Source organism: Cajanus cajan, chromosome 6, assembly GCF_000230855.2.
Source record: "Cajanus cajan strain Asha chromosome 6, NIPB_CcT2T_4, whole genome shotgun sequence".
NCBI classification, from domain to species: Eukaryota; Viridiplantae; Streptophyta; class Magnoliopsida; order Fabales; family Fabaceae; genus Cajanus; species Cajanus cajan.
Genome location: NC_138522.1, coordinates 63,390,819 through 63,411,129, shown reverse-complemented (window position 1 = coordinate 63,411,129; position 20,311 = coordinate 63,390,819). Strand labels below are relative to the sequence as shown.

At 28.1% G+C, this 20,311-nt stretch overlaps 1 protein-coding gene across 1 annotated transcript; it reads left to right on the top strand.

The window, feature by feature from the left end:
- The first annotated feature begins 1,939 nt into the window (after window positions 1-1,939).
- On the top strand, window positions 1,940-4,112 carry LOC109797930 (transcriptional regulator SUPERMAN). Its single transcript, XM_020358101.3, has 2 exons — window positions 1,940-2,362; window positions 2,457-4,112. Exon 2 carries the CDS (start codon window positions 2,497-2,499, stop codon window positions 3,124-3,126), a length of 630 nt encoding a protein of 209 aa, XP_020213690.1. The 5' UTR covers window positions 1,940-2,362; window positions 2,457-2,496; the 3' UTR covers window positions 3,127-4,112.
- Window positions 4,113-20,311: the final 16,199 nt, after the last annotated feature.

The following is a 20,311-nucleotide window of genomic DNA, read 5'->3' as shown; positions in this document are numbered from 1 at the left end:
ACTAGGGCTATGAGCGAAAGTCAGAGAAAAGGTTATATACACATTATACAGAGGATAATTTAGCTAAAATTGGGAAACAAATTAGCTATAAATAAAGAACTAAATATACGCCTAACAGATATTATAATAAATCAGAATATATTATCATATATTCTGACATTATTATTATATATCATTTTGCAAATGTGTTGAGAAGCAAAGTCCACCTATTTAGTATCTGTCAAACTCTTAAAAGAGATTATCATCATGTTTGATAGGAAATATTCCTAAGTAATGAAAAAATAATCCTAAATTAAATAATTTAAGATTATTTACTTTTATATATATAAGAATATTTAAATAATAATATTTGACAGCTATTCGTAAGTATTAATACTACCATATTTATCTACACTCCATTAAATAAGTAAAAAAATACTTATACTCATATGTATGAAAGAAGGAATTTATCCACATATAATTATGAGGGCAAAATTTTTTTTTCATCCCAATAAATTGGAATGCATCCACTTCGGTTAATTTTTAAAGTATGTGATTTTTAATCGAGTCTTTCATTATGTAACTTTTTAATTGAGTCTTTAGAATTTTTTAAATCATCATAAATGTTTTTTTTTTTCAATTTCAAGTTGTCAAAAACTAATATAAGAAATCTTCTTATGTAGTTTAGGTTTCTAATTAGAAAAATCAACCACCTAATTAATTGAAACCTTTCAAATAATTTAAGAATTAGTGGAGTAATTTAATCTTTAAATTAATAAAAATTATAAAATAATATAATTTTAATTAATGGTTATATATATATATATTGAATATTTTTTTATTTTTTTCAGAAAATAAGAATAAAGTCAATCATTAATTCGACTTATTTGAAAATTTTCAAATTCCTATTGTGTTTAGATGGGAAATTTAAATAGTGTAATTCACTTATTTGAAGAATTTTAAATTTCTTGAGGTAAAATATTTTATTTGGATAGATAATTTATAAAGAATTTGAAATCCAAACATTAATAAAATTTCTTAAAATAGTAAAATTTCAAATTCTCTCAAAATAGGAAGAATTTGAAATTTCTCATATTTTTTTTCTTATTTCACTTATATAGTTTATCTCATCTCTTATATCTTCATTCTTTTAATTATTGAATATTAAAAAATATTTTTAAAATTATTAAATATTATCTAATATTAATTTTAAAATTATTAAATATTTTAAAATTGACTAATATTTATTTTTATAAAATTTAATTTAAAAGTATCGAAATATGAATATATTTTTAAAATTAATTTTACCATGGTAGAATCAAATTATCATATTCAAACTAAAAATTTAAAAATTTAAAAATTTAAAATTGACTTATTCAAACAAAATATTTTAAGAATGATAAAAATTGAAATCGAAGTAATTCAAATATCAAAAATTTTAAATTCTTTGAATTTGTAAAATTTTTCATCCAAACACACTAAGGATTATAAAATTATGGAGAATGTACTTATATATTAGTTTACTACTGCACCAAAAGAAAAAAATTAAATAGTTCTTTTCTATCGCAATTTTTAGATTTATCACAATTTTACAAACAACAAAAACTAGCTTTAGTTCATTTTTTTTTCATGTATTAATTACGAGATATCCTCGCATTCACATCCTTACTTCCCAGGTGACTTGATACAAATTAAAAAATATCTCTTAATTAAATATCGATACCAGAAACCCAAGTTTTAAGGCATGAACCACACCTTAATTAGCCATTATAATGTGTTTGTTAATTAACTTCAATTTTAGTTAATTTGAGCATGCCAATATGATATTGAAATATTTATGATACATATCTTTGGCAAATTACACTACTGAACATGGTTTGGTTTATCATATAATAACTCTATTGCCCCTCCGAATGCAATAACAAGAAAAATGATAGTTAAAAACCCACTTCACTTATTCAGAATTGCAAAACTTGTCAATAGATCAACCGCAAAAAAGTGAAGTTATGTTTCTATTAGGGGCTTAATATTGCGTGGGTACATACATTATGTGGGATCATTCCAATAGTATATTTTTTAGAAGTCAAATTCTGGTGAAAGGCACTAGAGTGTAATATAGTATAAGCATTATTTGCGAGAGGTTTCCAGGTTAAGGCAAAAGGGAATACCTCTTTCACATAGCTTCTCCATTATACATGCAAAGAAAGAAGTATCCAAATACAGTAGCTGCAGAGTGCAGACAGTGGCAGATGTAGTACGCCTGCTGAGAGAGATCTTCACTTTCTGCCTCAGAATATATATGAACCTCAGCTTCAATATATGTCAATTATCAACATATTTACGGATCATTCTACTCATTGAAGTCCGTAGAAGAAAGTCTTTTGTAAGAACTACCTAGATCCATTAGCCTAACAATGTCAATTTTTTCAATAATTATGTGACTATATATATCTATCTTTATTTTGTTCTTTGTGCAGGTAAGGTAACATTTTGGATAGAAACAAGACCAAGAGTTCCATGGAAGGAAACTATGTGACCAGAAACATGCATAAAGGGGAGAGGTTTGGGTTTGAGGAGCATTCATGGGGTAGTTCATGGACTGCTAGAAATTATGCTTGTAGCTTTTGCAAGAGAGAGTTCAAGTCCGCTCAAGCCTTGGGCGGCCACATGAATGTTCACAGAAGGGATAGGGCAAGACTGAGATCTTCCCTACCCTCATCATGGGTTTCTGAGTCTCCTAAACCTAACCCTAGCATTAAACCTAATAACCCTTACCCAACTCATCTTTCACCCTCCTCTCCATCATCTTTTCTATCTAATAAGCTTTTGAATTGTGCACATATTTCTCCACTTTGTAGCCCTCCTTTGGCTTTGTCTTCTTCACTGACCCCAGCTTCATCTAATGGAGATAAGAAACCAAGACTTCTTCCTCTTTCGATTCCTCAAAGCAGTGAAGAAATTAAGACGAGTAAGAACACAGGAAGTGGTTTAGGAGTTGAAGAAGCACAGGGTTGTGTAATAGGAGAGGAACACAAGGGTTTCAATTTCAAGAGTAATGAGCATAACATCAAGCTGGAGTTGGGGATAGGACTGCTTAAACAACCAAAGGAGAAGTTAGATTTGGAGCTACGATTGGGGCACTTCTAGCTTGCTAGCTATGTGGCTTGGTGCAATTTATAAAACAAATATCTAGCTGATCTGCAAGTCTGCAACTTCAAATTTGTTTTAACTTCTTGCACCAGTAATTTTTTTTACCCATTTATGTTTTTTTTTTTATTCTATTCTGCATTTTAAGTACCTTATATTTTGTGAGCACTCTTTTAAGGTTGCAAATTTGCAATAGTTCTATATTTTTGTTGTTTTCTTTTGTGATCCAAGGTTCGTAGAATTGAAAATCAGTTTGGTGTAATGGCCAAGTGAAAAAAAAATTAAAGGCAAAAACTAAAAATTACAAAGGAGATGAAACTTGGAGAGATTCTTGTAATGTTCATATACTGTTGTATAGGTCTCAAGTGGCAGTCAAATTTTGATCATGCTTTTCAAAAATCTTCACCTTGATCGTCTGATCTGACAGTCAATGAGTAGGGTTTTTGTTTAGTTTGACTGAATATAAATATTTAATATGATTTTCTACAAACTATAATTAATTTCCTCATCAGTCTCTCAAGATAGATGAACACGTGATCATTCAGTTAGATATTCTTTAAAGTATCCATGCATTTTCCTGTATACAAGCACCTTGCAGTCTTCATGTTTCTTGAGGGTAGTTTCTGTCTTGTTCTTTCTTGGAAACACACATAATATTATATTCAAACAGAACATCATGCTTTTATTTTAAAGTTCTCAAAAAGATTTATTTATAATAAGCTGTACAATGTACATATAAATAAACAATCAAATCAATATAAGAAATTAACTCAACATATAATTTCGATCAAGTAAGACTACTCATTATTATATCCTATAGTTATTACAGTGCAATTATTCAACCACACCTGTATTTTCTTATTAGACACCGTAGCGCGCGAGGGCAGATTTATTTATTGAACATTCATTTAAAATATTTGGCTCTTCCGGTTTGTCATCTAGGAATTCTTCACAAATATTCAGTCAATCTTTTCTCTCTTCTTTTTGAGCATTGTGAATAGAAAAAGAAAATGGCCGAAGGCATGACTCTATAGTCGGTTAACTTTTCTAACTGAAATTAATTAATCATTAAAGAAATAAGTAAATACTTTGCAGCAATATCTTCATCATAAATAAAATGTCAATCTTCTTAAATTTTATAATTTCAAATACATCTTAGCGTACTTGTATAGCTACACACACGTATTTATTTAATATATAAAGTAATATTATTCCTAAGTTACTTTCCTGTACACTCCCTTATATATATATATATCTTTCTTTTATAATTAAAAGGTGAAAAAAGCTTCTCTCTTTATTCGTAAGCATGTACAAAAGAGAGGTGTAATAAAAAAATGAAGTGGTATAAAAAAAAAAGAATATTACTGTATAATATCATAAGCAGGTATTTAATGCTCTAGGTGATTTTGAAAGCGCCGTGGTTTTGGTATGTGATGATTCAGAAGACCAAAAAATACGAGCTAGAAACATGTATGAGATTACGTAAGCATAATAATACAAGAGTAGAATGAAAAGGAAGAGGCAGAAAAAATGTCAGGAGGGACATTCAACCTGTTATGAATTTCATGTCCTTTTCAGATAAACTGTCAAAAAGAAGATAGAAGAAATGCGCACGAAGAGAGATGAATTTGCTTATGGTAACTCAATTTGTTAACCTTTTGGTGTGTGTAATGGGGGCCTAGCCTTGTGTGTGTTTCCAACATAAGATATGTTGCATGTTCCCTATGAGATGTCTGGTTTACAATACATTATAACCATGATGACCTTTCCCTAAAAACAAACGCACAGTAATTGTCAGTACCATCTAAAACAAGGAATGGAGTACTACTTCTCTTTCTCTCTCTCTTTTGATTGGTATGTGAAAATCAGTACCCAAAGTTTGATTAAAGAAATGCATTAATCGAGTTGATTATAGTTGTTGGGGAAGTTTGAAATATAAGAAATGAAGTGTAGGTAGTGGCAATGCAATGATGTCACTTGAAGTATGAATGAAGGTGGGAGGAAGGGAAGGGAAGGGAAATGGACATCTGGGTGTACAACACAACCTGCCAAAAGTGCAGTTCTAGTGAAAGATGAGGAATGGGTTAAAGTAAGCTACTCGCCGCACGTCACTTTCCTCTTCCATTCCTTCTTATTTTATTCACTTTTTCTCACCCAACCTCTTCCCAAACCCAAAGTCAACAAAAACACTAGGCCTTTAAACAATCCTCACATCTTCTATCTTAAACCTCTTGCAACTATAACAGATTATATAAGTTGGTTAGATTCATAATAATTATTTTTTTAAAGATAATATTAAAGTTTATTTTTATCTTTATGAATATTAAATGTTGTTAAATATATTAGGTCACTACAAATTTTATACTCGATATACTCTATTCTCAACATGAAAAAATGTGTTAAAGATCTTATTTTGATTAGTGATTAAATCATAATAATATATATAAATAAATAAAAATTCTACAAATTTCATATTAGATATGTGTATAATTGATGTAAGGAAAATATGTTAGAAATATCATATTAATTAATGATAAAATGAAGAATAATTTTTATAATAAATAATTTTGTAAGATAAAATTAGATTCATAATCAACTTTCTTAATAACCCTTTCTTATATAATAAAAAAAAGTTATTAGTGGGCTTTGGCCACTGCACAAGCCTACATTTTATGATAGATCTATTAATGGGCTTTGGTCATTTACGGGCTCATGATAGCTGGGCCATAAATAATTGGAATAGGCGAACTATAATGACGTTGAATGGGCACATGCATTTTTTAAGCCTTTTTTTAAACTACACATCCCACTTCTTTTATTTCTTTCAATTTTATTAGTACTATCGTATACGAGTTTGGTTTCATCATTTGCAAAATTTTAACACTTACACAATACTCGCTAGTACTAAGGGCGCGTGAATCTCGTGCCTTCCTAATCATTATATATGATTTATTTTTTAAACATATATTAATAATTAGTTTTAATTTTTTATGCTTTTGAACATTATTTAAATTAAAATTTCATAAAAATTACAAATAAGTAAATTTAAATAAACTTCTGAGTTTTAATTAATATTTGTTTAGTTTTAATTAAGTTTTACATGTGAAGGAGTTTGTAAAAAAAGTTAATTATTACTTGGGCAAATCATTTTTGATAGTTTAAACTAGACCAAAAGAATTATCTCTAGCTTAAACGAACCATTATTAGTAACTTAAGTGGTAAATACTCGAGTTTATATGATCTAAATCGAAGATGAAGTAGTATTACTTAAGTTATGATTTTTTGAATTACTTAAGTGCGTCTTTGATGTCTCATTATTATTGTTCATATTTAAAGACTAATAAGAAAATTATGACATATCTCGCATTTTAAGATAATCATTTCAAGACACTACTAGAAAATTACTATTTTACGTCGCTATATTTACATCGGTTATCCAAAAAACGATGTAAAAAATATACGCGGTGGCAAACTTGTAAATAAATAGAAAATATAAGCATATTTACATCGGTTCTTCCTAAAACCGATGTAAATATGAACCATTCTACATCGGTTATATTAGTGACCGATGTAAAAATAAAATTAGTAAAGTATTTTACATCGGGTCTTCTATTGACCGATGTAGAAGGGATAAACAGTTTCCCCGAACACACAGTACCTTTAGCAAGCTTAGCCACTCAACACTTTGCACGAACACAAATCGATCGATCTCTGAATCAGCCCCGTGCGAACATATACTCATCTTGACCTAAAGATCTATCATTCAGCTTCGACTAATGACAATCTAGGCTCGCTAATCTTCGACTAACGACGGTCCAGCGTTGAAGCCCTCTCTGACGAATAACATTTGAGGTAAAGATAGTGAAACCCTTTTACTTGCGTATTTAGTTTTGTCTTTTGTTTGTTGTTGCCTCGCTCATCCTTTGCAAATGCGTGATGATGGTTTAGGGTTTGGAGTGATGGGGATGGTGGGTAAGGTTTCTGTGTTTGTGTTTGTGGTGGTAGTAAAGGTTGCAGCTTTGTAGTTTCGGGTGGGTGGGTTTTTATTTTCACGCCTCCATTGGTGGGTTTTTATTTTCCTTAGCCACTGAGCAGTGATTTTCTTATGGGTCTATGAAAACTTCAGAAGCACCAACATTGGGAAGTGTTATGGTGAAAGTGGAGGTTGAGAAAAAGGGTTGCAGAACGCGATGGCTTTGGGTGGTGGTGGCTCTTTGTGGCTGTGCAAAACTTCTCCGAGAATAGCACTATTTGGAGCCATTGATAAAGCTTGTTACTGTGCTCGGGTAATTTCTCTCAACTCTTGTCAATAACCCACATTTAAAATTTTTTTCTTCTTTTTTGAATTGTGGAATTCTGAATCTTAATGTATTATTTAGATTAAAATATTGGACTGAGAATGTTTCTCTATATGATTTTCCACTTGTTTTCCCCTTATCTTGTTTTTGTTACAATTTATATTAGTTCTAAAGCGAGTTTGTCTTCCATTGACAATTGTAATGAAAAACTCTTGCATTGATTTGGTGATTACATTTTGTGTTATTGATATTGGGCCTGTGTTTTGTGTAGGCTTGGGAAGAAGAGGAGAGTGTGTGTGCAAAAAATCAAAAAGAAGGTTGACACTAATAATGGGTTTCAAAGTCTTCCTCATTTTGCATTTTCTGGAGAGGCAAAGTGGGTTCTGGGCGATTTATTTGCTCATTATCCACCTGGCGATGGAAACTTGTGGGAGATGGTTGGAGAACATAGTGATACTACTGACAAGACAAGACAAAGGCAAGATGATATTTTTAGCAGGCCCTCTATGTCTAAGGCTGACATTTCTAGGAATTTGGAAGCTCTTGCTTCTAGAATTAACAATGTTCCTAACTTGAAACAGGTCCACTTTCTTTCCCTCTCCTTTAATCTTCAGAGACCTATATATATGTATTAATTTTGTTGGTTAGAGACCTATGCTATTCAAAACATTTATCTTTTAGAGAAGTTAAAATTAACTTATATATAAGTTAAAATCAACTTTTAGAGAAGTTAAATAAGATAAATTTTACAAATTAATTTATACATGTGTCAATATGAACATATGGAAGAAGCTTGATTGATTGTTTTAGTCATAATTAGCTCCTTAAGTGTTTCTTTTTCTATTGTACTTGCCGATAATTCTTCTATAAAATAACTATATGTACGTATCTATGCCTAGATTAATGCGACTGTAAGGAATGGGTCAATAGCTATTGCAGCATCAACTTTGGATTCTCTGCTTGATCTCATGTCCATGTGCATCAGAATAAGTATATCCTTTTATTATGTTGTACCAATTAGTGTTAAGTTTTTGACATTGAACACGCACGTATATAGCATTGATAATGACTCTAAATTATGTTGCAAGACTTTCTTAATTATTTCTTTACTTGTTGTGTGCTTGCATAATAATAAGTTTAATAATTTGCTAGTCTGTTGTAGCTATATATTTTTCGTTTTCTACTTTTCAAGTTGTCCTTTTTTTATTCTCCTCAGCTATCATTGATTCCTTGTATTAATCAAATTTTCTATTTGTATAATATTAAAAATGTATTGCATGGACGTTAGTTTTTGTTTTAGGACTGGAACCGAGTAGCTAGTACTTGAAATGTTCCCTAAACATGATGGATTGGGGGACAGGATCATGTGCATGCTCAAAGAGCATTTATGCATGCTCATTGATATAAGTTTACTTTATTATTCTCTTTTATAAAGGTGGCTATGCTATACGTTTTGAGGATGTGACTAGGCCAAATACCATTATAAAGGTGATCCTAACTTGTGTTTATAGCATTAGAATCAGTTATTCTGCTTCATGTTACTTGCATAGTCTGCTATTAATTGTGATTTATTTTCATTGTATATATTTATATTAAGTGCATACATGATGTGAGATATACTATAATTATGTGGATTATGGACACATTAATCATAAACTTTAATGGTTAAATTTTACAGTACATGACTAATGGTGTACTTCTACGTGAAACACTCAAAGACTCTGATCTTAACAAGTATGTATTAGCAACTTTTGCCCTCCACATTTTCACCATTTTTTTTTTTGCAAAAAACAATGTTACCAATCATTTTGTTTGAAACTGTTTCAGGATTATTGTCATGGATGAAGCCCATGAAAGATCATTGAACACATATGTTCTTTTTGGAATATTAAAAAAAGTTGTAGCCCAAAGTCGTGATTTCAAGCTGATCGTCACATCAGCAACTCTGAATGCACAGAAATTTTCAAATTTCTTTGGAAGGTAAATTCAGTTCATCATCTAGCATTGTTTCTTATTATTAACTTTTGTTTGATTCAACCTGATTTGGGCTTCCTTACAGTGTACCAATTTTTTATATTCCTTGGCGAACATTTCATGTGAATATATTATGGAGTAAAACTCCAGTTGAAGATTATGTCAAAGGTGCAATGAAGCAGGCTTGAAAATCCAGATATGCCTGAAATCAAAGTGATAATTATTTTGTGGCTCTGTTGGTGCAAAAATAAGCATAATTTTTTTTTTTATAAAAAAAATTCATTTTACATCGGTTCTCCAGAGAACCGATGTAGATTTAAGAATAAATCTACATCGGTTCTCTGGAGAACCGATGTAAATTTATGCTTAAATCTACATCGGTTTTTCAGAACCGATGTAAAAATGTATATATTTTCTACGTCGCTCTATTCTACATCGGTTTTAGAACCGATGTAGATGCCTTTAGAGAACCGATGTAAAATATGCATCTTGTAGTAGTGAGATAAAGAATCGACTACATAATACATTTATAGTTTCAACATTCATTTTTCTATCTTTTCATTAATTTTAATTTATTTTTGCATGTCTTGCTAGGTTGATGTAGCTAGACCAAAACTAATGTACTTTTTTTTCCCTTAGAGTGTGTTTGAGAGACATGATTTAGAGTAGACTAAGAGAAGAATGATGATTTGCAGATAATTGTAAAAAGTTAAGTTGTTTGAGGATAGTGATTTGTTAGGATTTGAGAATAAATAGAGGTGGGCCCCATAGAGAAAAAAAAAACTAAAGAAAGGATATTTGTTAGGAATTTAAGGAAAAAAAACAATTTTTTATACATTATTTTTTGTCTCGTTCTACTAAATAATGGTTATATATAATAATAATATAATTTTAAATTGTTAATTTTTCTCTATTTCTTACTTAATTTTACTCTATCAAACAACCACAAAATTCATTATATTTTCTATCAAATCAATTTTTACCTATTCTCTCTCATTCCTTTCAATTCTTCCTCCTCTCCCAAACAAGACATTAATATTTTTTGTGGCTTGCAACCTATAATATTTTTTGGGATTGAATGTTGTTGAAAAATACTTTTAAAATTATAAATTGAAAGAAAAACCTAATAAACCCTAATATATAAGTGATAGTACAGTATATACAAGGATGATCTCATAAAATCAAATTCTCAACTCTTTTATTCATATTAATTTACTTGTAAATTTTTCTGTAATTTTATTTAAATAGAAAGATCACTTGTTGATCCTTACACCTAAAAAAAAGTAGTTTCCAATTATCATTAGAGAATATCTTTGATGAGAACTAAAATATATTTATGCGAGATTAAATTAATTAAAAATTAATCTAGACCTATCAAGTTCATAGAGTCTTTCAAATAACATAACGCAATTTAAAGTGTAAGATCTTGAACAAAACAAAATAGTGCGCATTTTAATTGTATACACATACACATATACTACAAGTATAAGTAATTTGTTATTTTCATAATGTATATTAGAATGGTTTTTAAAATTCAATCCACTTAAAAAAATGTTTTAGTCTTGTGATTTGCACTTAATTGACTCGATTTAACAACACTCACAACTGAAGAAACTTCACTACTTGTCATTGCCACGGAAAAGACGTAAAAATAAGTTCATTAGATCGGTAGAATTTGTTTGCTTACAAGGTATCAAATATAGACATTCAAGGTCTAAAGTACAGTACAAATACACATAGCCAGTCCAATAAAAGAACAAGATTGAGAAGCTGTAGAATTAATTATTATATGCTTTCTTAATACTTACTAACAACGAGAAACAAGCAAAACATCAAGAGGAAAATGTTAAGAAAGTAAGACAGGGCAATTGGGTAGAAAAAGCCATGACATTCGCGTTAATGTCTTTCGTTTTCTTGTCCTTGTCCTACTCTTATATCCCATCTTTTCCTGCATATAATATATATCTTCCTTATCCAGTCATAAAAATTAATATCTAAGTGTGAGTAACAAATTTTATCATAGTCAATTAGATTAGACTCAATTAATATTGAATAAGATTGATTACAAAGTGGATAAAGTGATTACAACTGCAAATAAAAAATTAGGAACTATAGATAAATAATTGAAGTAAATATTTATCTATAAAAAGAGACTTACAGTCACAGAAGAGAACAAAGAAAAAAGTATTGATAGAGAATAATGACATAAAAAAGACATTAATAACAAAGTTAGAGATTAAGAGAAAGGTTTTGTACCATAACAAAATAGAAATTGTTGTGTTATTAATCATAAGTCTAAGCCACATATCTCATTTTATTAGGTATTAGTTATCTACAAACCACAAATTCAATAAATCTTTTGTTTCACGTTTTGGTTTCATGTTCTTTATTTAACTCATTTTTTTTTGTTAATCTTTTTGTTAAGTTTCTCGCTTTTCCTTTTGACAAAATATGTATCAATGCATTGCTTATATACTGAATTCATGATGAAGTTCCGTTATTCTTTCTTTTTTACTTGCGATTGGTACAATGGAGGAGGGTCTAATGTTCTGTTCCTTTATGTTTAGGAATATATTAAAATCTAATTGTTGTGGTTTTTTTTCATTTCATTTTCATGTTTTAATTAGATTAAAAGTTTGGTAGTTTATGTTCAATTTGTTTAGTTATTTATCTTGTTTCATTTAGTTTTATCTGCTAAAAATAATTGTATGAGAGTTGCATCTGAATACCTTTTTTATTATTTAATTAACATGATCATTTATAGTTTTTGGGATTTTAAATAAAATTAATATTTTTAACATAATAATTTGTGATATTAATCGAGTAGCAATTCTATCTTTTAATATTATCTAAATCAAAAAATTTATGAAATAGGCATTTGTTATCATGAATTTTATGCATGGAGTAAAATAGGAATTATTTTCTTCAAAAATTAGTTTAAAAAATTAGATATGCAACAATGAATAGCATCAATTGAATGACATTTTTATCTTTAAGTTATTTGATTACGAGGATTTAATGATTAGTTATTTTGTTGGCTTAAATTCTTGCACAAGAATGATTTCTTTTTGGGTAAAATGCATAAAAATGAAAATTGTTCTTTCAATAAATATTAAAAATGCAATAGTCAATAACGTTAATTAAATAACAATTTTATCTTTAACATTATTTTGCAAGAATTTCATGACTAGCCATTTGCTAGTTCAAGTTCTTATAACAATTTTATCTTTAATGTAAATATATCATTTCAATGTGGAGATATTTATATGAACTATGGTAAACAACAGTGGTATAACAGTCGATAATTCGACCAAGTAACCAATTCTAAAAGACAATAAATCTAAGTATGAGATCCCTTTTGTTAAAAGTCTTCTTAGTGATGTAGAGGTCAAACAACATGTTTCGTTGATATGAACTAACAACAATGCAAGTATCCAGAACACATTGATAGGTGATGGCTAAACTCTAAAGGGTATCATTAAATACTTATAAATGGAAAAAGACTTTCGCTCACAGGGAAGTTAAAACCATGGTCCTTTAAGAAAAAAATTGTTGGATTGTAAGCAAAGTATCACATCATTAAGAGATGAAGAGAAACATAAATTTATAAAGCACCCAAAGCCACAATTGGTATGAACCTTTTGGATGATAACTAACAGTAAATGCATATTAATGAGGAGATACCTAATACACAATAATAATATTTTTTATTCTAGTCTTGAAAAATATTTTTTTCCTTTGTTGTTAACCTCTAATCAAAAAGATCTATCATGGTTCTATTTTATCTCTTCAACAAGTTTAATAATGAATATAATGACTCTATTATTCTGATGGAGATAAGAACCTATGATTAACTTTTTGAAAAATTTTCAAACGAACAATTTTAATAAAATCTTTTAATTTCTTATTTTACCATGTTCAACTCTATGTATTTTCTTATCAATAGAGTACATTGAATGTATAAAAATGGTTATTACAAAGTTTCTGTTATTCATATTAACAGCTGCTCTATGAGGAACTTTTTTTATGCGATGTTAACAATTTAATAACTATTTTTATAACTCTTGAATGTTTCAATTTATACTCCTATCTATTATTTGGATATACCAAAAAAAAAATAAAAATAAAAGTCTAATGAGGCTACTACAAACATTTACTCATAACCCTCTTTCTCTTTTCTAGAAATACAATCAACACTTCTTTCATTCAAAGGCAGGTGTATAGGCCGTTATATTGATCGATTTGCCTAAACGAGTTTCACAAATTCGTGAAGGACACAACCTAGCCTTCTTCTCTTAGCTAATAGTTGATCCTTCCCCTGTCTACTATTTATGGAGCTGATCCGTCTCAATCAAACTATCTAAATGAATTAGGAAATTCTTTTGAAAACAATTCATAAAAAGTGGGATAAGATGACCTGCATCCTAATACAAAATAGTAGAGGTTTCCTAGGTTCGATACAAACAAATCTAAAAGACGTATAGGAATATATTAGTTCTTATAATATATCTATTATTTTATTTTAGTTCCTATAATATTTTGTTCATTTCCATTATTCCTTTCCAAAAAATAATTAGTAGGAACTATATGTATACCGTATGGTGGTCGAAACGCCCGAATACCCGAGATCGTTGCTTCTGCAGAGTACCCGAACCCGCCGACTACCCCTACATGAGGTGAAACGGGTCGGCGGAGTCTGCCGAATATGTCGACATCATCTAGATGGTTACGGAGAGATTAACTAACATAATGCACAGGATTAAACCCCTAATTTTCCGGGGCCCAGTCCCTAATTGCAGCCCAATAAGAACTACTATAAATAGGACCCCAATGAGGTATGTAATTAATTCTGAACTACCGCATTTATTACGCCGAGCACTAACTTGAGCGTCGGAGTGTCTTTGCAGGCACACCCCCCTTTTTCTCTACTTCGGACCATCCGGATTGGAGCAACGAAACTGAGACCGAAGAACCGACCCGTCACAACGAAGATAATTGAAGTGTGTATCCTAAAACAGGAACAATATGTAAACTGATCATATATTACACGGACCAAAAAAATTATATTATAACGTCTAAAACAAAATAATAAAACTAAAATAAAATTTTAAAAAATTATGAATATCATTTAAAAATATATATATAAGGACCAAACATTAAAAAAGAATAGAAATATATTGTGGAGACAAAAAAATATTTAAATCTTTATTTATTTTTATGCTATTATTTTAACTTGCATATAATATATAGGATAAAATTATATTTTTTAGAAAGTATTTTTGAAGGACTATTTTAATTATTATGAAAATTACTTTTCAAAAGTATATTTTAAAAATCACAATATTCAATTTTTAAAATTATTTATGGTAATAATAAAAAATAGTTTTTAATTTATCATTCACCGTAAAATCAATGGATCATACTTTTCAAAATGACAACTAAAAAAAATTCACAATCTTATTTCTACTATGTGCAGTATTGAAGATGAGATAAAAAATTATGAGTTTAATAAAGATAAGTAATAAGTGTCTTGATTGTTAATGACAAAAATTTAAGAAAAAAAAAGTAAAAATAAAATTTCAACAAAGTGTGGTTAGAAAGAATTAAAGTAACCAAAGAAAAAAAATTGGAGAGAAAAAAGGTGTGAATGAAGAAAATAATTTTTAAAAATAAAATTTATTTAAAAAGGAATAATATAAATTAAAAGATATTTAAGTAACTTAAAAAAAAAAGAAAAAAAAAAGAGACTATTTATTTAAAAGTGAAAGCGAATATATCATTTGCCTTTACTTTTTGTTAGCTTTTTTTTTTTATTTAATCCTGTTTCTAGTAGGTTAATGTGGTCTCGTTTAATTATTATTGTGAAGACACAAATTACAGAGAAGAATAAAACAAATTTAGTTTATACAATTATTTAAACTCCTGTAATATACCCACAAAAAAAAACTCCTGTAATTATTTTGAGAAATTACTATCTGAAAATTTTGTAGAAATATATAAAATTTAAATATGTTTTTAGTCTCTCAAATTTAGGATAAATTTATTTTTGTTCCCTCAAATTTAAAATTATTGTTTTGAGTCATTGTAATTTCAAAAAATCTTATTTTAGTCCTTATATTTAAATTTATTCAAAAATTTATCAAATATTATTGCATAAAAACTACTTATTAATATTTTTGTTAGTGAAAATATCACATTAAATCCAGTTAATATTGCATAATCATCTTAATTTATCACTTTCATATATGTTATTGATGAACTAAGAGACTAAAACAAGATTTTTGAAAATTACAGGAATTAAAAATAATAATTTTAAATTTAAGAGATCAAAAAAAAATTTATCTTAAATTTGAGAAACTAAAAATACATTTAAGTCAATATATCACTACTAGAAAAGTGTCATTTTCCTGCGAATTTTTTTGCAAAAAAATATTCGCAGAATTTTTTTTGAATTTTCCTGCAAAAAAATATTCACAAATTTTTTTTGCGAATTTTCTTGCAAAAAAATATTTGCAAACATTTTTTACGAATATATTTGCGAAAAATAATTTATAGATATTTCTTACAAATTTTGCTACAATTTTAATGATCATAGAAATTTTTTTCTATGGTAAAAATTTGTAAAAAAATATTGTAAGAATTTTATTTTGTTTCTTTCAAATTTTCTTGCAAAAATAAATTCGCAAGTAATGTTTACTAAATGGTAAAAAATTTCGCAGGTAACTTTTCTTGCGGATTTTCCTGCAAATTTTAATTTGCAGGAAAAAAATTAAATTTATAAGTTTAATATTTTAAAAAAACTTCAAGTCCTACATCGATTAAAAATAAAATAATTAAAGAGTATATAAGTTGGGACAACACTTACCTTACAAGTTGATTTGTATGGTTGAGTGTTAGGCTTATAATCTATGATCTTAGAATTTAAAAGATTATGTATCACATGTTAGAGGCATGAAAACAAATGTTTCGGATGAATTCATTGTGAACATTTGAAATTTGAAGAATTATGGATAGAATTTATAGTAATTTCTTTAATTTTTTTCGTAAAAAATATTCCTGTAGAATTTTTTGCGAAAAAACTCGCAGAAAACTTTCCTGCAGATTTTCCTACGAATTTTTTTTTGCAAGAAACTTTCCTACAAATTTTTTTTTTGCAAGAAACTTTCCTGTGAATTTTTTTCGCAAGAAATTTCGCAGGAAAATTTCGTTCGAATTTTAGAATTCGCAAAAATATATATTATCCAAGAAGGTATTACCTGCCGATAAAATTTCGCAGAAAAATTAGTAAGAACAACGTTTCCTGTAAATTTTTCATAAAAACTCGCAGGAAAAGTCGCATGTAATAAGAGAAATTTTAGTAGTGTATAAACACGAAAACATTCAGGGATTCACTATGTTACAAACAAGTTTACAAGTACTCTTCCAAATTCAATAAATCAATAAGTTATTAACAAAAATAAAAATTACAAAGGATAAAAATTATAAAATAAAATAATTATTTTAACCTGGTTTGATAAATAAATAAAAAATTATCATAAAGTATATATCGTGAAAAATGTATAATTTCTTTTAAAGCAATTAAGCAATGATATGGAATAATTAGCAGGCCAACACAGCAATCGTGAACTTTTGCTTGAAAAGAAAGGAACTTTGTCTTTTAGTATTATAAAGGGAGGAAAAATAATTTGATTCATGCAGCAGCAACTACAACGATTTGATGCAGTGAATAAGGAAATGTTCTTGTGTTTCACAAGTTTGAATTTTCTTTTGTCTCTTTACAGTAAAGTAAATGTAAGAGTTCTTTGAATCTTTAAATATTTTTTTACATTAGACACTGATTGTTTTGTTTTACATCTACGTCATTCACTTACGTTAGGATTAAAAATAAAAGAAATAAACATGATATAAATAAAAGAAAAATAAGAAGAATTATTTTGAAAATTAAATTAAAAATAAAAATATTTTAAATTTTTCTTATGTTAAATAAAAATATATGATTAATTATGTTATTTTTTTCCTCTCTCATCCTAACACTTTGTTTTCTTTTTGTAGGAAAAAAAAAGTTTGAGAGAAATAAAAACATTATAGTTGACAATTGATCTTTTTTACTTTTAAAAATTCTCTCACACATAAACATATATATTCACAAAAATTATAATAACGGTGATGAAGTTAAAATTTAAAATCCTATATATACTATTTCAAATATATTATCATGAAGAAATGAAAATATTTTTTGAATTAAAAAATATATTTTAGGAAAGGAAGGCTTATGTAAGTATAAAGAAGAAAAAATAACTCATATATTATTTTTTTTATTTGAGATGTCTATGTCAATTGAAAGAGAAATATTGTTTTTTCGCTTGCTAAATAAACAACCTAAAAAAAGTTATCTTTCAACTTTTTTTTCACGTTTACATTCTAATTCAAACATGCCAACAATATGTTAATTCAATAGAAGGAAATAAAAGTAAAAGGTACGGATAAAAATACTTTTTATTTAATTTGAGAAATGATGAAAAAAAAATATTTTTCTTCTATTTTCTTTCAACTTAACCAAATTCTATAAGTTTTTATCCTGTATCCTCGTTTTCTTTCCTTCTTTCATCTATCTTTTGTTCTAAAAAATAAAAAACTTCAAGAAAATACTTTTTTCAAGATTTTATAAAAATGAATATACTATATAGAAAAATATATGATATATATGGGAGCATATCAAGTGAGAGGGAATTTATTATGAGAGATGAAAGGATTAAAATATAACCCTTAGATTAATTTTCTCTGACTTGATTAAACCCCAAAAAAATTTTCACTTGATTAATCTAAGGGTTATATTTTAATCATCTCATTTCTCATAATAAATTCTCTCTCACTTGATATGCTCCCTGATATATATAGGAGGGTTCAAACGACACCGGTGTAACTTTTACTAAGTGTTACACCGCTCAATAACTTTATATTAAATGTAAATTTTAAAAATCCAACCGTTAGATTGAAAGTTCATATCTCTTAGATCATATATGTCAAATTTTGTTAAAATTGAACAACAACTTGAAGGTAATCAAAGTGTTCATATTTTAGTATATTTTGAAATGTATATATTACGTCAATTTTGTTTTATAAGAATGAAGTATCAAATCATCTTAGATTAATATAAAATTTGATATATATGATCTAAGATATATGAACTTTCAATCCAACGGTTGGATTTTCAAAATTCACATTTAATATAAAATTATTGAGCAGTGTAACACTTAGTAAAAGTTACACCGGTGTCGTTTGAACCATCCTCTATATATATATATATATATATATATATATATGTATATATATATATATATATATATATATATATAATTAAGATAGTTACTTTTTAAGAAATTTATAATGAGGCTGTTAGTTTCTCTCTCCCACTTCTTCCCTACACACTTCTCTTTTCTTAAACTCATTTTAACCAAACAAAACATAGGTGCGATTAGAGCAGTCAAAGTGGGCTTCAGCCCATGGATCAACCCGGTCCACCTTGAAAACGGGTCGGGCTAGGCCAAAAAATGAAGAAAAAAATTATGAGTGTCAAAAAATGTGACCCGGCTCACCCGGGTTCAACCTATGGTGGGTCGGGCTGCCCACCTAACCCACTTACCAACCCATCAACTTAACCCACTAACAACTCATTTAACTATGTTTATATATGCATTATTTTAATAAGATATCATTTTTTTATAGATAAAGATAAAATCAATGTTAAACAATATAAAATTGTTATAAAGTTATCTACCCAAACCTCTAATAAAATTTAATATTGATGAATAATCACTCTCATGAAAGAATTTTTATTTTTTTTGTTTTAATTTTTTAAAGTTGTACACTTTTTAATTTAAATTTAATGTTGTATCCATGATACTTAGTTTGATAATTTTTACTTTAGATTATAGATTATTTTATATTAAAATTTATTTTAAATTATAAATCTTTTTTAAAAAATCATGTGGGTTGGTGGGCGACTCGTTTAGCTCACCAACCCGTGATGGGCCGGGCCGGATCGGTCCACTTAAAAAATGGGTTGAGGTGGGTCGGGCTGACTCATTTTGACAGCTCTAGGTGCGGTGTAGGAAAAACACGTGGTCCACTTAGAGAAGTGAAAATTACACTATAGTACTTATTTTTTAATATTATCTCTAATTTTAATTATAAATAATAAAATAATTTTTTCTTTAGTTTTAATTATAAGTAATAATTATTAGTTTTTAAAGTTATTTAGGGTTAAAAAATTTTTATATCCGTCATTTATTATTAACTCTATTTTCTATACATTTACTTGTAACTAATATTAAATATAAAAATCACATAAGAGGTGTTTGGTACAGAAAATATTTTTACTGAAAATATTAAATCAAAAATCTTATTTTTTTATGTTTGATATCTATTTAAAAAAATTCTCAAGAATATAAATTTTTTGAAAATTATTTTTATCCCACTTTTTCATAAGAACATTTTCATAGGGGTGGGAATCCAATTTTTTGAGTTACGAGAAAACTTTTATTTCTCTTTCTCTTTCTCTCTCCCCCTCTCCCTCTTTCTTAGGCATGATAATCTAACTCACCTCCATGGGTACCCGCCTGAACCCGTCCCGATTTGGACGGAAATAAAATTGGTGTTTATCGGGTTCGGGTTTGGTTCGGGTTCGGGTTTTTCCCCGATTGATTAAATCGGGGGCAGGGACGGGAATGTTAATACATGCCTAGCTTAATAATATAATTAAAAAATTATTTATATATATATAAACCAAAATTAAAAATATTTATATATAAAAATTTGTATTATTTTATTTTTCTTTTATTTTTTTAAATTTGTTCATATTTATTTAAAGAAAAAAAGAAATAAAAAAGGTAGAAGTGGGAGCGGGGGCAGGG